The sequence below is a fragment of the Medicago sativa genome, chromosome 3, assembly GCF_051527215.1.
Source record: "Medicago sativa cultivar Bolivia chromosome 3, Bolivia_mono, whole genome shotgun sequence".
Classification (NCBI taxonomy): domain Eukaryota; kingdom Viridiplantae; phylum Streptophyta; class Magnoliopsida; order Fabales; family Fabaceae; genus Medicago; species Medicago sativa.
This window is the reverse complement of record NC_140751.1, coordinates 66050418-66063399: the sequence shown is the minus strand read 5'-3', so window position 1 is coordinate 66063399 and position 12982 is coordinate 66050418. Positions and strand designations below refer to the sequence as shown.

The 12982-nt window shown below is 35.7% G+C and overlaps 1 protein-coding gene across 3 annotated transcripts; it reads left to right on the top strand.

The window, feature by feature from the left end:
• The first annotated feature begins 8110 nt into the window (after positions 1–8110).
• On the top strand, positions 8111–12056 carry LOC146939286 (senescence-associated carboxylesterase 101-like). Of its 3 annotated transcripts, none has more exons than XM_085753029.1 (4): positions 8111–8261; positions 8377–8719; positions 10211–10732; positions 11066–12056. In XM_085753029.1, exons 1-4 carry the CDS (start codon positions 8245–8247, stop codon positions 11888–11890), a joined length of 1707 nt encoding a protein of 568 aa, XP_085609155.1. In that variant the 5' UTR covers positions 8111–8244; the 3' UTR covers positions 11891–12056. The 3 variants fall into 3 exon arrangements, with proteins under 3 accessions (XP_085609155.1, XP_085609154.1, XP_085609153.1); XM_085753028.1 differs by having other exon boundaries at positions 10190–10732; positions 11069–12056; XM_085753027.1 differs by having other exon boundaries at positions 10190–10732.
• Positions 12057–12982: the final 926 nt, after the last annotated feature.

Sequence of the window (12982 nt, the reverse complement as noted above, 5' to 3'; positions counted from 1 at the left end):
ACTTGGACCACTTAAATACCATGACTTTCCTTGCCAGGATCCCTCTTATGTGACCTTTACACTTTACTTCTGTCATGGGGTACCTAGAGTAGTATTAATCTTCCTCTGTCTATTGAATTTGAAACTAGCTTGCCTTTCCTAATGCTTTACTCCTCCTATTCTTCCTTTTTATTTAATTTGGAACTAAGTTGCCTATTATCTTATTTTCACTCCTCCTCTTATACCATCTCGCCCATTAGAATAACTACAACAATAGGTTATCGAAGAATCATAGCAATTCAGATGATTGTCCATATATTATGTCTATGCATCACAATAATTATCATGACAAATGAATTCTGGTAACAAGGGGTTTTTATAAAATCCACATCCATAAATTGATGTTGTTTCACCAAGGCAATGATCTATATCAAGTTACTATAGCAAATTTTATTCAAAAGGAAGATTAATACCTCCAAGAATGTCATGATCAAGGTCAAGATTAATGCCTCCAAGAATGCATGCTTCAGATGTTATAGAAGTTATTTGTTCTTTGGCGTGTGTTCTGCTCCCTTCAGGCACTCTTGCTTATACATTTCTTCTCCTATTTAACTGGTTCCAGCCATTCCATTTGATTATCCAGCATCTTCCCAACTTTCTTCAATTGATCCACATGTTTGTAGGACTATACACGGCTGGATCGTTTAAGCAGGTTATGAAAGTCACGGTTGTGGAATGTCTGTGTCCGGATCATGGTGAAATACTATGTTGACTGATTTTATTCTCGTCACAGGGTTCGCCTTTTGCCTCATATCTCTTGGTTTTCATTTTGTTGTTATATATGACTATTATCTCAAAGTAGAATGTATAACAATTAATCCAAACAACATGTCGATAATAATAATAATAAACTAGAAGCTAATCCGAACCAGACTAGTGTAAAGGTAGGTGTAGAGATAACGATAAAGACGTGAAGGATCGGATGTATGATTAGTATACAATCCAGGTTTCCCTTTAATAGGATAAACAGGTCAAAAAGATGATATAGTAGTTAGAGAAAAGAAATAAACTTATTTGATCGTGCCTTTTACCTTCAACAAGTGCCACTTGATACAAGTTACCAATCCATTGTTCTACTTTATATAAGCTAACAAGTTTGACATGAAAATGATAGACACGTAGAAAGCCCATAAAACCTGATTTATTCAATCAACCTCCAAATTTGTCACCATATAATCATAACATACTATACATAGATTAATTTTGAGTCGATGGTTCAATTAACGAGACAGCTATGTTATTGCCATGCAACGGACCGATAAACATTAGAAGGATAGAACCTGATTATAAAAACGACTCCGGGGCGTAATGATGTAGCATCGTGAATGACTTTCCTCTGATGTTGTTTTGATCTTCCTAGATCATCATTCGAGATCGCCGCTAGGTCCAGGGGCGTTTTGAGTGGCTGCAAAGCGATCCTTTGAAATTGAATGATAGTTTCCTATCTAAGTCTGGTGATTATCACAAAATTTAAGCAACCTCTGACTTGCAATTGGAAAGAACTAGTTGAGCTTTGAACTTGGGTGTCAACCATCATACGACAAGAATAACTCTCTACATACACATGGAAGAAATATAGGGAGATAGTGGTTAAATGAACAAATATGGAAGAAATAAAACACATGTAATTTGATGCTATCATAATCAGAAAGTGCAGAAGTGGGTAGAGTTTGTGAAATATCCTTGAAAGCTTTAACCCTTAATGAACCTAGCAATATCTTTGACTGATGACTTAATTAGGAAAACGGTTTGTGTGTCCCACACATGAAAGGCAATAATAATAATCTATACTCCCTCATGTTACAAATTAATCTCCTTTTTATTGGCGGTGCTGATTAGGTAGATACATAGCTTACTCTATCATGTAATACATAGCATAATTATCATGTAATACATAGCATAATTTTAATAACATTGAATCTGAATCGAAACGGAAACTTTATCGCAAACTATTCTAGTAAAACAAAAAATGGGAATCACATCAATTTTTTTTAACATGAAATAGAAAAAACCAGAGGTAACTTGCGTATTTAAATTGACCGAATCCGACAAAACCATAGGAACGATAAACATATTGCAAGGATGATAAGCACATAAACACATTATATGCATATCGCAAGGACGATATATCTACGCATACCACAAGAACGATAAACATAAACCGAGGAATAAAAAGTAAATAATTAACAATAATGATACAGGGCAACCGAAACTGAATTCGTTGAGAATTAAAATCGATAGCACCTGATGATTGGGAAAAATTGATAGCCCCGTTGAAACAGACGATGGTTTGGTCTTCGCCGGCCATTCTTTCCGAAATCGCCAGGAGGGTTGTAGGTTTAGGGTTTCCAAATCGTGATTTATGATTCAGAAACGTGGTCGATGTTAGTTTTACCTTTTCCCACAGACGGCATCATACTCAAAAAATACATAAAAAAAATCCTAATAATAATTAGCCCTGCCGCCTACCCTGCCTCTGCTGCCCCCTGCGCCGCCTGGAAATCTGATAAGTAAGGGTAGGGCCAGTAGCACTAGCTATCCACATGACCTCCTGGACAATCTTCTCTTTGGTCATCTCGGCTTGCCTGGCGAAAATATCATTAGCTATGTGCGCCACATCCCGGACGATCGTCAGTGTGTCAGGCATCTCCCTGGCATGCTTCTCCTATATGATGTGCTCCATGTTCGCTGGCCTGGGAGGAGATCCTTCATCAGGTGGGAGAATGCGAGGGTGAGAGACTTTGGCATACCAAGCCATGTAGCCAGGAGCATACTGTCATGGTCTCTCACACCTATCTCCCCAATCAGTGACTAACCAAGCAACTGCGTCCATCAACACAGTGGTAAGGAACTGCGTAGTAGCCACCGGAGGGACAACTGAAGGATGTCTGGGAATGTCCTGGACAAAGGAGAACTGCCTCTTCACCCGCTCAGGTAAATGACGGTACACCCTCTCCTTCCCGCACATGAGCCATCCCGAGTAAGTGCACAACATCTGAAATGGGTGCACGTCTCTGTGATCACCATAAGTTGAAAATCTGACGTCATCCACCTCCATGCGATCCAGGCGTGAGCGGTAATGGTGCACACTCTTATGCCGTCTGCTAGTAAGCCATCTCCCAACACATGGTCTCCGCGGCTCCCACTCCGGGTTACACTTCCTTGGGTAAGGACCTGGCAAATGCTCCAAAATTCATCCCTGCAACAAAATAAATAATACACAAAAATAATTATTCGAGTTAAATATTCAATAAATCTAAAATATTATAAAATAATCTAACATGATAATAAAATTTATAAAATAAATTCATAAAGAAATTAAGATAAATATTAAATTATTACCATAAAAAGAGTCGTAGAGCCAGCCATCGTTCTTTTATTCAAGATAACAGAATCATCCAGATAATCGTAGAGGTAGACTAAGGTCATCCCTCCCCATGACCACTTCCCAATCGCCCCCAAGTCCGCCATGCAATCAAGATATATCAAGGTGATGTGTCTGTTCATTTTGTTAGTGAACAGCGCACAACCGATGAGATATAGAAGGAAACTCCTCACACACCACGCCCTCCTCATGGCTCTCTCTTGCATCTCCTCCCTCGTATGTGGATGCTCAAGCCGTCTCGCCTCTGTCAGGTGCTCCTCATAAACCCGCTTCAGTGCGGGATAACTGATATGACCAGCAGACTCATTCCTAACCTCAGCCCTGGCATCTGCATCTGACATGCCTAACAACCTGGTCATAAAATCAATTGATCGCTCCCGATCCATCGACTCGTCGTGGTCCAGCATGCGGCCATGAATAGGAATGTGCAGGAGATTATGCACATCGTCTAAAGTAATCGACATCTCCCCCCAGGGGCGGACCTGGACTTGCAATATCACTGTGATAAAAAAAAAATTCGTCGAATAATTAAATTATATTAAGTTTAATAAACAATTGTTAGTCGATAGATTTCAGAACTCTCATGTTGAGTTCAGCAGGAGGCAAGCAAATAGGGTAGCTCACGAGTTAGCTCAGGTAGCCCTGTCTAATCCTAGCCCCAAGTTATTGATGATGTACCTACATGTATTTGGCATATTTTAGCTAATGAAATGCAATGATTTCCTTCCTTCAAAAAAAAAATTTTTAGTAACCAACCTAAAACTAAAATCAATTTCAATTTCAGTACTGCTATCACTCTCATTATCTTGATTCAATTTCAATTTTCTAATTTAATTACTCTCACTACTACTATCAATTTCAATATAGTAATTTCAAAATTGACCTGAAAGAGGAGAGGAGATAAAATGGGCTGAGAGAGGAGAGGGGAGAGAGAGAGAGAGAGAGAGAGAGAGAGAGAGAGAGCAACGGTTCATGGTTTGTTGGTGGTGTTGATGTGAGAAATCAGAAGAAAAACAGGCGGTGCGGTTAGAAAAGAAGAAAGAAAGGAAACGTGGGCCTGATAGAAATCAGAAAAGGAAAGTGATGGGCTGGACTGGGCTGGGTTCTAAAAGAAATTAAAAACAATTGGACCTGAGTTGGTGTGGCTATTGCCACACCCTGCCCTGCTCAGGTCCGCCCCTGTCTCCCCCACAGCTAGATGAAAACTACTAGTCTTCGTGTGCCACCTCTCACAGAGAGCACGTATCACTGCATGGGTCACAGTGGAATACTCAGTGTGTATCAAACCATGGAGGCCAGAACCCTCCACAGGCTCCCAAAACCACCTCAAACCCGCCTCTGGCTTATCAAGCTCTTGTAACCCACTTCATCATGCCACATCTGAAATTCAAATTAAATAAGACATTGTCACTATTTTAAATGATTGAAACACTTACGCTACATAATATTAAATAAATTAAATCACTTACGCTACATTATTTTAAATAAATAAATCACTTACACTACATTATTTTAAATAAATAAATCACTTACGCTACATTATATTTAATAATTAAAACACTTACGCTGCATTATTTTAAATAAATAAATCACTTACGCTACATTATTTTAAATAAATAAATCACTTACGCTACATTATATTTAATAATTAAAACACTTACGCTACATTATTTTAAATAAATAAATCACTTACGCTACATTATTTTAAATAAATAAATCACTCACGCTACATTATATTTAATAATTAAAACACTTACGCTACATTATTTTAAATAAATAAATCACTTACGCTACATTATTTTAAATAAATAATTCACTTACGCTACATTATTTTAAATAATTAAAACACTTACGCTACATTATATTTAATAATTCAAACACTTACGCTACATAATATTTTAAATAATCACTTTAAAACATTTAAAGAATTTTAAACAATTTAAACACTTACAATATTATGGTTCACCCAAAGAGGGTTCGCCACGTGTTTCGTGTAGTCGGACAATAGTGTCGTGGTCTCAGGTCCTCCAGGAAAGGGAGGTTCTCCAGCAGGATACGGCGATATCAACGGAACACGACGACATCGTGGCTGAGTCGCCGCCTCAGGCTCACCCTCAGGAACAGGGCTATCTGCCACAAGATAATCCGCCACAACATTCTCTGGCACCTCCTCATCCTCTTCCTCGTCCTGCGGCTGATAAAACATTCTATCCTCATCCATCCGATCATATCCAACAAAACCCTCATCCGCATAAGCATGCGCTGGTGTTGGATCAACCACCTGGGAGGAGTCATCCACATGTGTCTGTGAGCCCTCTCCATGTATCCTCGGGTCCCTGCGCTTTCGAGTCATAGGGACATACATGTTTTCAGCTCTCTTTTCTCTCCGAGCACTAGCGGTACTCGCCTCTTTACCTTTCTGCATCCTATCCTCTCTAATAACCCGCTGCTGCTCATCTGTATCCCTAGCCATATCTGTACAAAACAAATTTAAAAAAACATAAATATGTGGAACAATGGTTCTAATCTAATCTAACTTATGCATTCATCAAACCTAATCTAACTACATTATCACATATGGTTATTCTACATTATGGTTATCATTATGCCAAATTTATGGAACAATGGTTCTAACCATTACATTATCACAAATTAAACTTATGCATATGAAAAATTAAACTTAGGCACGTTATGTCATTCATCATTATGTCATTCATCAAACTTGCCAAAAAAGCAACAAAAAAAAACAAACTTATAAACACCATAACATATATACATTACATAATTTAACATTTTTGCAAAAAAAATTACACAAAAAAACAAGATTCTCTCACTTAGGCATTTCATCAAACACCTTAAGTGCTATTCAAAATACTAGCACAATTGGTGTTATTTCAACATCAAATTCAACTACATTGTACCTATATTGTCTCTAAACATCAATTCCAGCATAAACCATCGATCAAAGCAACTAAATCATGCATAATTTGCAATTTTCTAACCTAACCCTAAAACTACCTAAAACTAACATTTTGCTCAAAATTATAAAAACTAACACCCTAAACAAACTACATTGCATGTAAAAAGGAAGGAAAGAACTTACTTGTCAATTAATTGAAGAAATTGGGAGCGAATTCGTGAAGTAGAAGTTTGGAGAAATTTGAAAGTTTGGAGGTTTGAAGTTGTGTTTCTGGAAAATGTGAAAGTGAAGGTTCTGTGCTCATAAAAACGCAGAACTCAACAGTAGTTAACAACCGCTGAGTTCCAGCAGCTGTTAACTACCGGCGTGTTTCCCAGCGGTAGTTAACTACCACCAGGGGCATTAAGGTCATTTACTTGTGTCAATTGGAAGTATTCTATGTCAAAAAAGCAATTTTCAAAAAAAATATGTAGATTGAGCTCGGATTAGATTGCAATCCCATAAGTTTGTCATGAGAATGTCTTTTCCCCCTCCTTGTTTCTCACGCACCCTCCAAAATTCTAAAAATGCCATCAGATTTTTGAATTTTTAGGGTTATAAATGGACTTGGACTAATAAACTATCCAAAATAAAATTATGAAAACCGTCATTTTGGGTGAAATAGTAAATGCTTTAATTTCATTGGGATTTTTTTTTTAAACTGTTATTTTAACGACATCAAAAAAATTAGTCCTAGAATTACCCTTGATTCAATGAGATATATCTTATAGAAATCATGGCTCATCATCTAAAATATCTAAAACAACTTGGATCTATTCTATTCTACTAGGTCTATCTTGGGTCATTACAAATAGCAATGATAATTTTAGTAAGAATATAAAATAATAACAATAATATGAAACTAAATATAATTTATCGTTTCTCTCAAAAAAAATATAATTTATCGTTAGTCCGATTAAAGTATATTTGACATTAGTTTTCTATATTAGTTTATCCAATTTAATCATAAAAATATATTTTTAGAAAAATTGTAAAAATAATTGTTAATAAAAAAATGTATCTCATAAGCATACCATAGTTGATAGCTAAAAAGACATTATTTATAAGGTCTAGGGTTGGAAATGAATGGAGTCAAATCAAATTTATTTGATATCGGCTCGACTAGATAAGCATTAGTTCGACTTGAAAGTCGACTTGAGTTTGAAACAAATCATTTTTTAAGCTCAAGTTCGTATCGATTAAAGTTCACGAGGAGCTCGATTTAGCTTGTTAGGTTCAATTTGTTTGCTCGAATCAATTCATAACCAAACGAGCCGAACTATGTATAATTCAAGTTCAACTCATTTAGTTAACAAACTTAGCGTGTGTTTGCCACAGCGGTGGGAGAGGAAAAAAACTCCGTTTGGACAAAAGCTACAAATTGGAGCTTCAGCTTTTTTGCATTGGAAAGCGTGAAAACGTGGTTTTTCAGGTACAAAACGTGATCCCAAACACGTACTTAATCTTTAGCTCAAATCGATCTCATTTGCTTCATGAACCAAGTTCAACGAATCAAATGTCGAATCGAGTCTCGAATTTTGTTCGAGTTGGCTCGGTTCATTGCTAGCCCTGTACTCGGATGTTTTTATTTTTATTTTTATTTTTTTAATAAAGAATGGATGTTGTTGTGAAACATCTTTTTCGGTCGTAATAAACAAATATAAACCACCTAGACTTTGTACAGTGTTGTGTTGACTTGACTCCACTTCACGTCTTTGCCTGCTAATAACAACACCCTTTCTTCTTTCTTTTTAATGCGTTCATTCTCATTGATTCATCTATCTTTGTATAATCAAAATTTCATCCATTCTCTTTAGTAAACCATATCATCTCAATCATTTCATTTCCCAACAACTTCACTATGACACAATCTAAACTGTATGTAGAACCATGCATTACCTTCTTTCTATTTTATCTTTTTATTTATCTCATATATAAATGAAACTAACTTATGATTATTATTGCTGATAAGTGATAACACTTTTTCTTGCAGATTTAGCAGTGGAATTGAGCTTGCATCTTTTGTAACAAGTTCTACCATCCTTTGCAAATCATGGAAGACTATTTCATCTGATAATTATGAAAATGGTGTTGGACTTTCTTGGAAACTTGATAAAGAACATGGTTCTGATTTTACCATTCTAGCTTTTAAGGCCACATCAGATGATTCTTCCAATGTTCAGGCTGATTTGATTTCTTCTTCTGAACTTAAGGAGGATAATTTTCTTGAGTTTGAGTTTCTGTGTTCAAAGAAAATTCCAATATTCTCTTTTAACAGGACTGCACTTTCACTCTTTCGTGATAATCAACAGGAGCTCGATAGATTGAAATCTGAGGTATATTTAATATCTTCCTGTCCTTTTTTATTATTTTTCTGATTGTGATTGAATTTTATACTGAATTAGAAAACCTTTCTATTTGGCTGGAGAAACTAGAGATTTATTTGAGTTTAGGGGCTGTTTGTATTGGCTTATTTGAGTTTATCTACTTACGTAAGCACTTATGAGAATGTTTGGGGAAAATTTGGAAGCCTGCTTATGAGTTATGACATGTTCTTAAGTTGTTTTCAACTTAGTTTCATCAGCTCTCCAAGATAAATTATGGAAACAACTTATAGCTTTATTTTATCTTTTGTTATAAAAATAACTTATTAAGTAACTTGAAATATAAGTTGTTTATCCAAACAGGGTATGGTTTCAGACTCTGTCCACCAACTAAAACCATTTTTGGACAAACAATGTATTTTGTGGTAAAAGGAATGTTACTCTTTATAAACTCTTTTTAGGCCTTATCTCTTTCTGATGCGAGCGAGCCTTGAGCTTTTTTCAATAACAACATTTCTTTAAGTTGAGTTTAAAAAACAAAATCAAAAAGTAAATGGGACAATCACCTTGAAAAAAAGACCCCTTTTGTTGGTATCTTGCTGTTTTAATTTTGTAAATCTAGTTCCTTCTAGCGAAACAACGACCTTGAAGGTTTGGGATGTAACATGGACTAGTTTCTGTTGTTTTGTTCACATGATTTGTAAACCAATGATTTGACGATCCACATAATAGATTATTAGAGGTTTATTTTTTTATTTTTTAAATCTCGCTTGTGAAAAATGGTTTGAAATATTTATATGCCTTATATTTTAAGAATGGTGTTTGATAAAGTGATGGAAAGGGGTTTTCCTGAATTAAACTTATGAGAATAGTGGACTAACTTTCATTTAAAAATATTGTACAACATCTTATTGTTAGCTATGAATTCTGGATACATAGAAAATGGAAAGGGCTTGTAATCACTCACAATGCTGGGGCCATTTATACTTTAATTGCTTTGTGTGTCCTCCGTTGCTGAATTACTGTTGTATTTGAAACATTTGTTTCATTGTCCTGGTTGGCGCTTTTTATGCATTTCCGCTTTCATATTTTCCGACTAAGCTCATTTCTAGCTCTTTTGTCAATCTGCAGAGTTGCTCATTGTTTGCTATGTTTCTGTTGTTGTTTATGCTGCTGAATTATGTGCATCTGCTTCATTGCTTTGGTTTCCGAGTTCACGTGTTTTTATTTTGCTTCCCTAACTTCCTTTCTTGCTCTAGTCTTCTGCACATCTCTTTATAAATAAATATTTCGCAATATGTAATACATGTTTATATTTATTATAATTTTTGATAACGTATCTAGGCCTTACTTTACCATGATTATTTGAAAAATTCTTGCATCTCTGTATTGTACCGTACCCATATTGTACCATGTATCTACTTCTCTTTCTAGCCATATTTCCTTTTGCCTGGAATCCCTTATGTAACAATCTTAATGCAGGTTAATAGTTTTAATCCACAGACTGCGTTGATTGTTACTGGACATGGTCTCGGAGGATCAATTGCTTCTCTCTTTGTTATATCACTATTACAAAATGTTGGTTCAGGAAAGAATCGTCCACTCTGCATCACATTTGGTTCACCCCTTGTTGGTGATAGGAGATTGCAACAAGCCATTACACGTAGTTCTATTTGGAATTCTTGCTTCATACACGTTGTGTCACACAAAGACCCACTTCCAAGGCTCTTCATTACAGACCGATCCAGTAATTACATGCCTTTTGGAACATTTATCATGTGTTCTGATGCAACTTCTTTTGAAAACCCGGATGCTATCTTGGAAATTCTCATGGTGTTGACCTCAGTGCATGATAAAAATCAAGAACTCGAATCTGTTGATTATGGAAATATAGTAAAAAATCTTTATCGTAAAGCAACATACATAGATTTTTCGGCTCAAGCTGAAAACTTGACTAATCCAGATTCACTAGCAACTGGTATTAGTTTGCAGTTGGTGGCACTAGGATTGAAACCACATATGCAGGTAGGTGAATATTTTCTATTTCTTCTTGAATAACTAGCATCACAATCATCTAATACTGAACAGGCGTGGCTCTCCATTGACAACAGACACCAAACTTGTAAGTGGAACGGAAAAGGTTCAATCCTCACAGAACAACCCTTTTGATAAGGGTGAAGAACTTTAAACATGACTAAGTTCTGGAATTAGGACTAGAGAACTAAATGTTCTTATTACAGTGAATTATAAAAAAAAGAGGCTAAATTTGTCAAGTTAAGTTTTGTTTTTATGTGCAATTGCACTACTACCTGTAAACTCCAATTTTTCATGATCTTATTTTTAAAATTTACTTGTCAGCAGCAACAGGTAAACATTGATATCAATACTCTAGAAACAAAGTTAAAGGAACTAGAAGAAAAATATGTCTCGCAGAAGAGGGTATTGTTTGATCCATCAAAGCAGTTGAATAACAGGAAGGTAGATATGGCCCAACTTGAATGGTATAAAAAGAAAACAAAGAATCAACAAATAGGGTACTATGACAGCTACAAAAACATGAACCCACCAATGGACCATGATGTTGTTGTGTATCATAAAAGGCTCACTAAGTACTGGGAAAAGATGGTTGAAGAAGCTGAGATGAAGCCTCAAAAAGAAGGTGCAGCTTTTCGTACCCGTTGGTTATACGGAGGGACTACTTACAGGAGAATGGTTGAACCTCTAGCTATTGGAAAATACTATAGCGAAGGTGGTAAAGACTATTTTAATAGTGAAAGGTCCATTCACTTCAAACAGTTGGAGGAGTGGTTACGGGAAGAGTCAAAAAATGGCACAAGTGATATAAACAGTACAAGTACAAAGAATGTGGAAGCTATTTTGACTATAGATTCTTGCTTTTGGGCACGTGTTGAAGAGGCTCTTCTTTTATGCGGAGAGTTGAAGGTTGTCAAAGAGAAAGACGAGGCACTAAGGAAATTGTTTGAATTTGAGGAGTATGTTTATGGGTTGCTCAAGGATTATGCAGTGTCCCCTGAGATATTTCTTGCACGAAGCAGCTACATTCGTTGGTGGAATGAGTATAAAAAAATTAAGGGATCTTCATACACTTCAGCACTCGCAAACTTCATGAATGATGATACCAAGATTAAGCAATATGCTATAGGATCTTACGATTTCCCCTGAAGTGTATTAACTATGTAATAATAAAGAGTGTGTGTATCATATGTTTTATTTCCTTAAAATGAAATTGTGTATTTGGGAGAAGTGGCAGCTAACCCTCCAAATACTTATGATTATGTAATATTTCAAGGTTTGTAGAAACTTATTGGTAAATGATGATTTTCTTCAAGGTTTGGATGTTAAACATAAATAGGCACTATAAAAGATAACTGAAAAAAGTAAGATGTTACCAATGCAATTGAGAAGTCTTGTGGTTGATCATCAGATACCAATAAGATTTTAGTACTCATGGTACTCCTCAATTTCCTACTATAAAAACATTTATACACCAAGCAAAACAATCACATTAGACAGGGTGCAATTGTATTTGTGTCTCTGAACCATCTTTGGAAGATGATCCTTTCACAGACGAAGGCAAATTGCGATGATAATCAGGAAAAATACCGATGATTTGGCAATTCGTTGAGATTCTTCTCTTTTAACGAACCAAGTTCGACATCTATGTTGATAGTTTCTAGTTCCCAAATGAAATGATATGGTACATTTGCAATGAATGGTTGTTTCTTAACAAAAAATCATTGAAACTGTGCATGAGGGCGGTAGTTAGACACCTCAACTCGGTTGACATCCCTAAATACCCCAAATCAAGTATAAGCATACTCGGTAGTTAGACCCATAGTCTTCCTTCCGATCCTCCTCCATCGAAACAACGATCTCTGGACTTAATTCCTCGCCTCATTTGAGAATCTCAACTTTTAACGAAACAATGTTCATTGGTGCTAATGTACGATCTCATACAACTAATAGTAAAATATGTTTTAGTATTACTAAATTGTCTTTTTTGTACAAATGCATTTAATGTTGATTTTTCATATTCCAAGATAATTGGTAGTATTAGTAAGGGTATAGTTGGAAAAGGGAAATAAATACATTTAAAAATTTATAGATAGTCTTATATTTAAGGAGTTTTTTTTTTTTTGAAAGTAGTTTTATAACTAGGGTCAGAGGAGTAAGTAATAACCATTGAAAATTGTTTTTCCATATTCTCATACAATTTATTTCAAGAAGAATATAAGAAGCCATGTTATATTCCAG

Excerpts from the sequence above, each read along its gene's own strand:
- LOC146939286 (XM_085753027.1), top strand. Across the intron at positions 8,720-10,189 it reads TCGATAGATTGAAATCTGAG|GTTAATAGTTTTAATCCACA; the intron begins GTATATTTAATA and ends ATCTTAATGCAG. Across the intron at positions 10,733-11,065 it reads GATTGAAACCACATATGCAG|CAGCAACAGGTAAACATTGA; the intron begins GTAGGTGAATAT and ends TTTACTTGTCAG.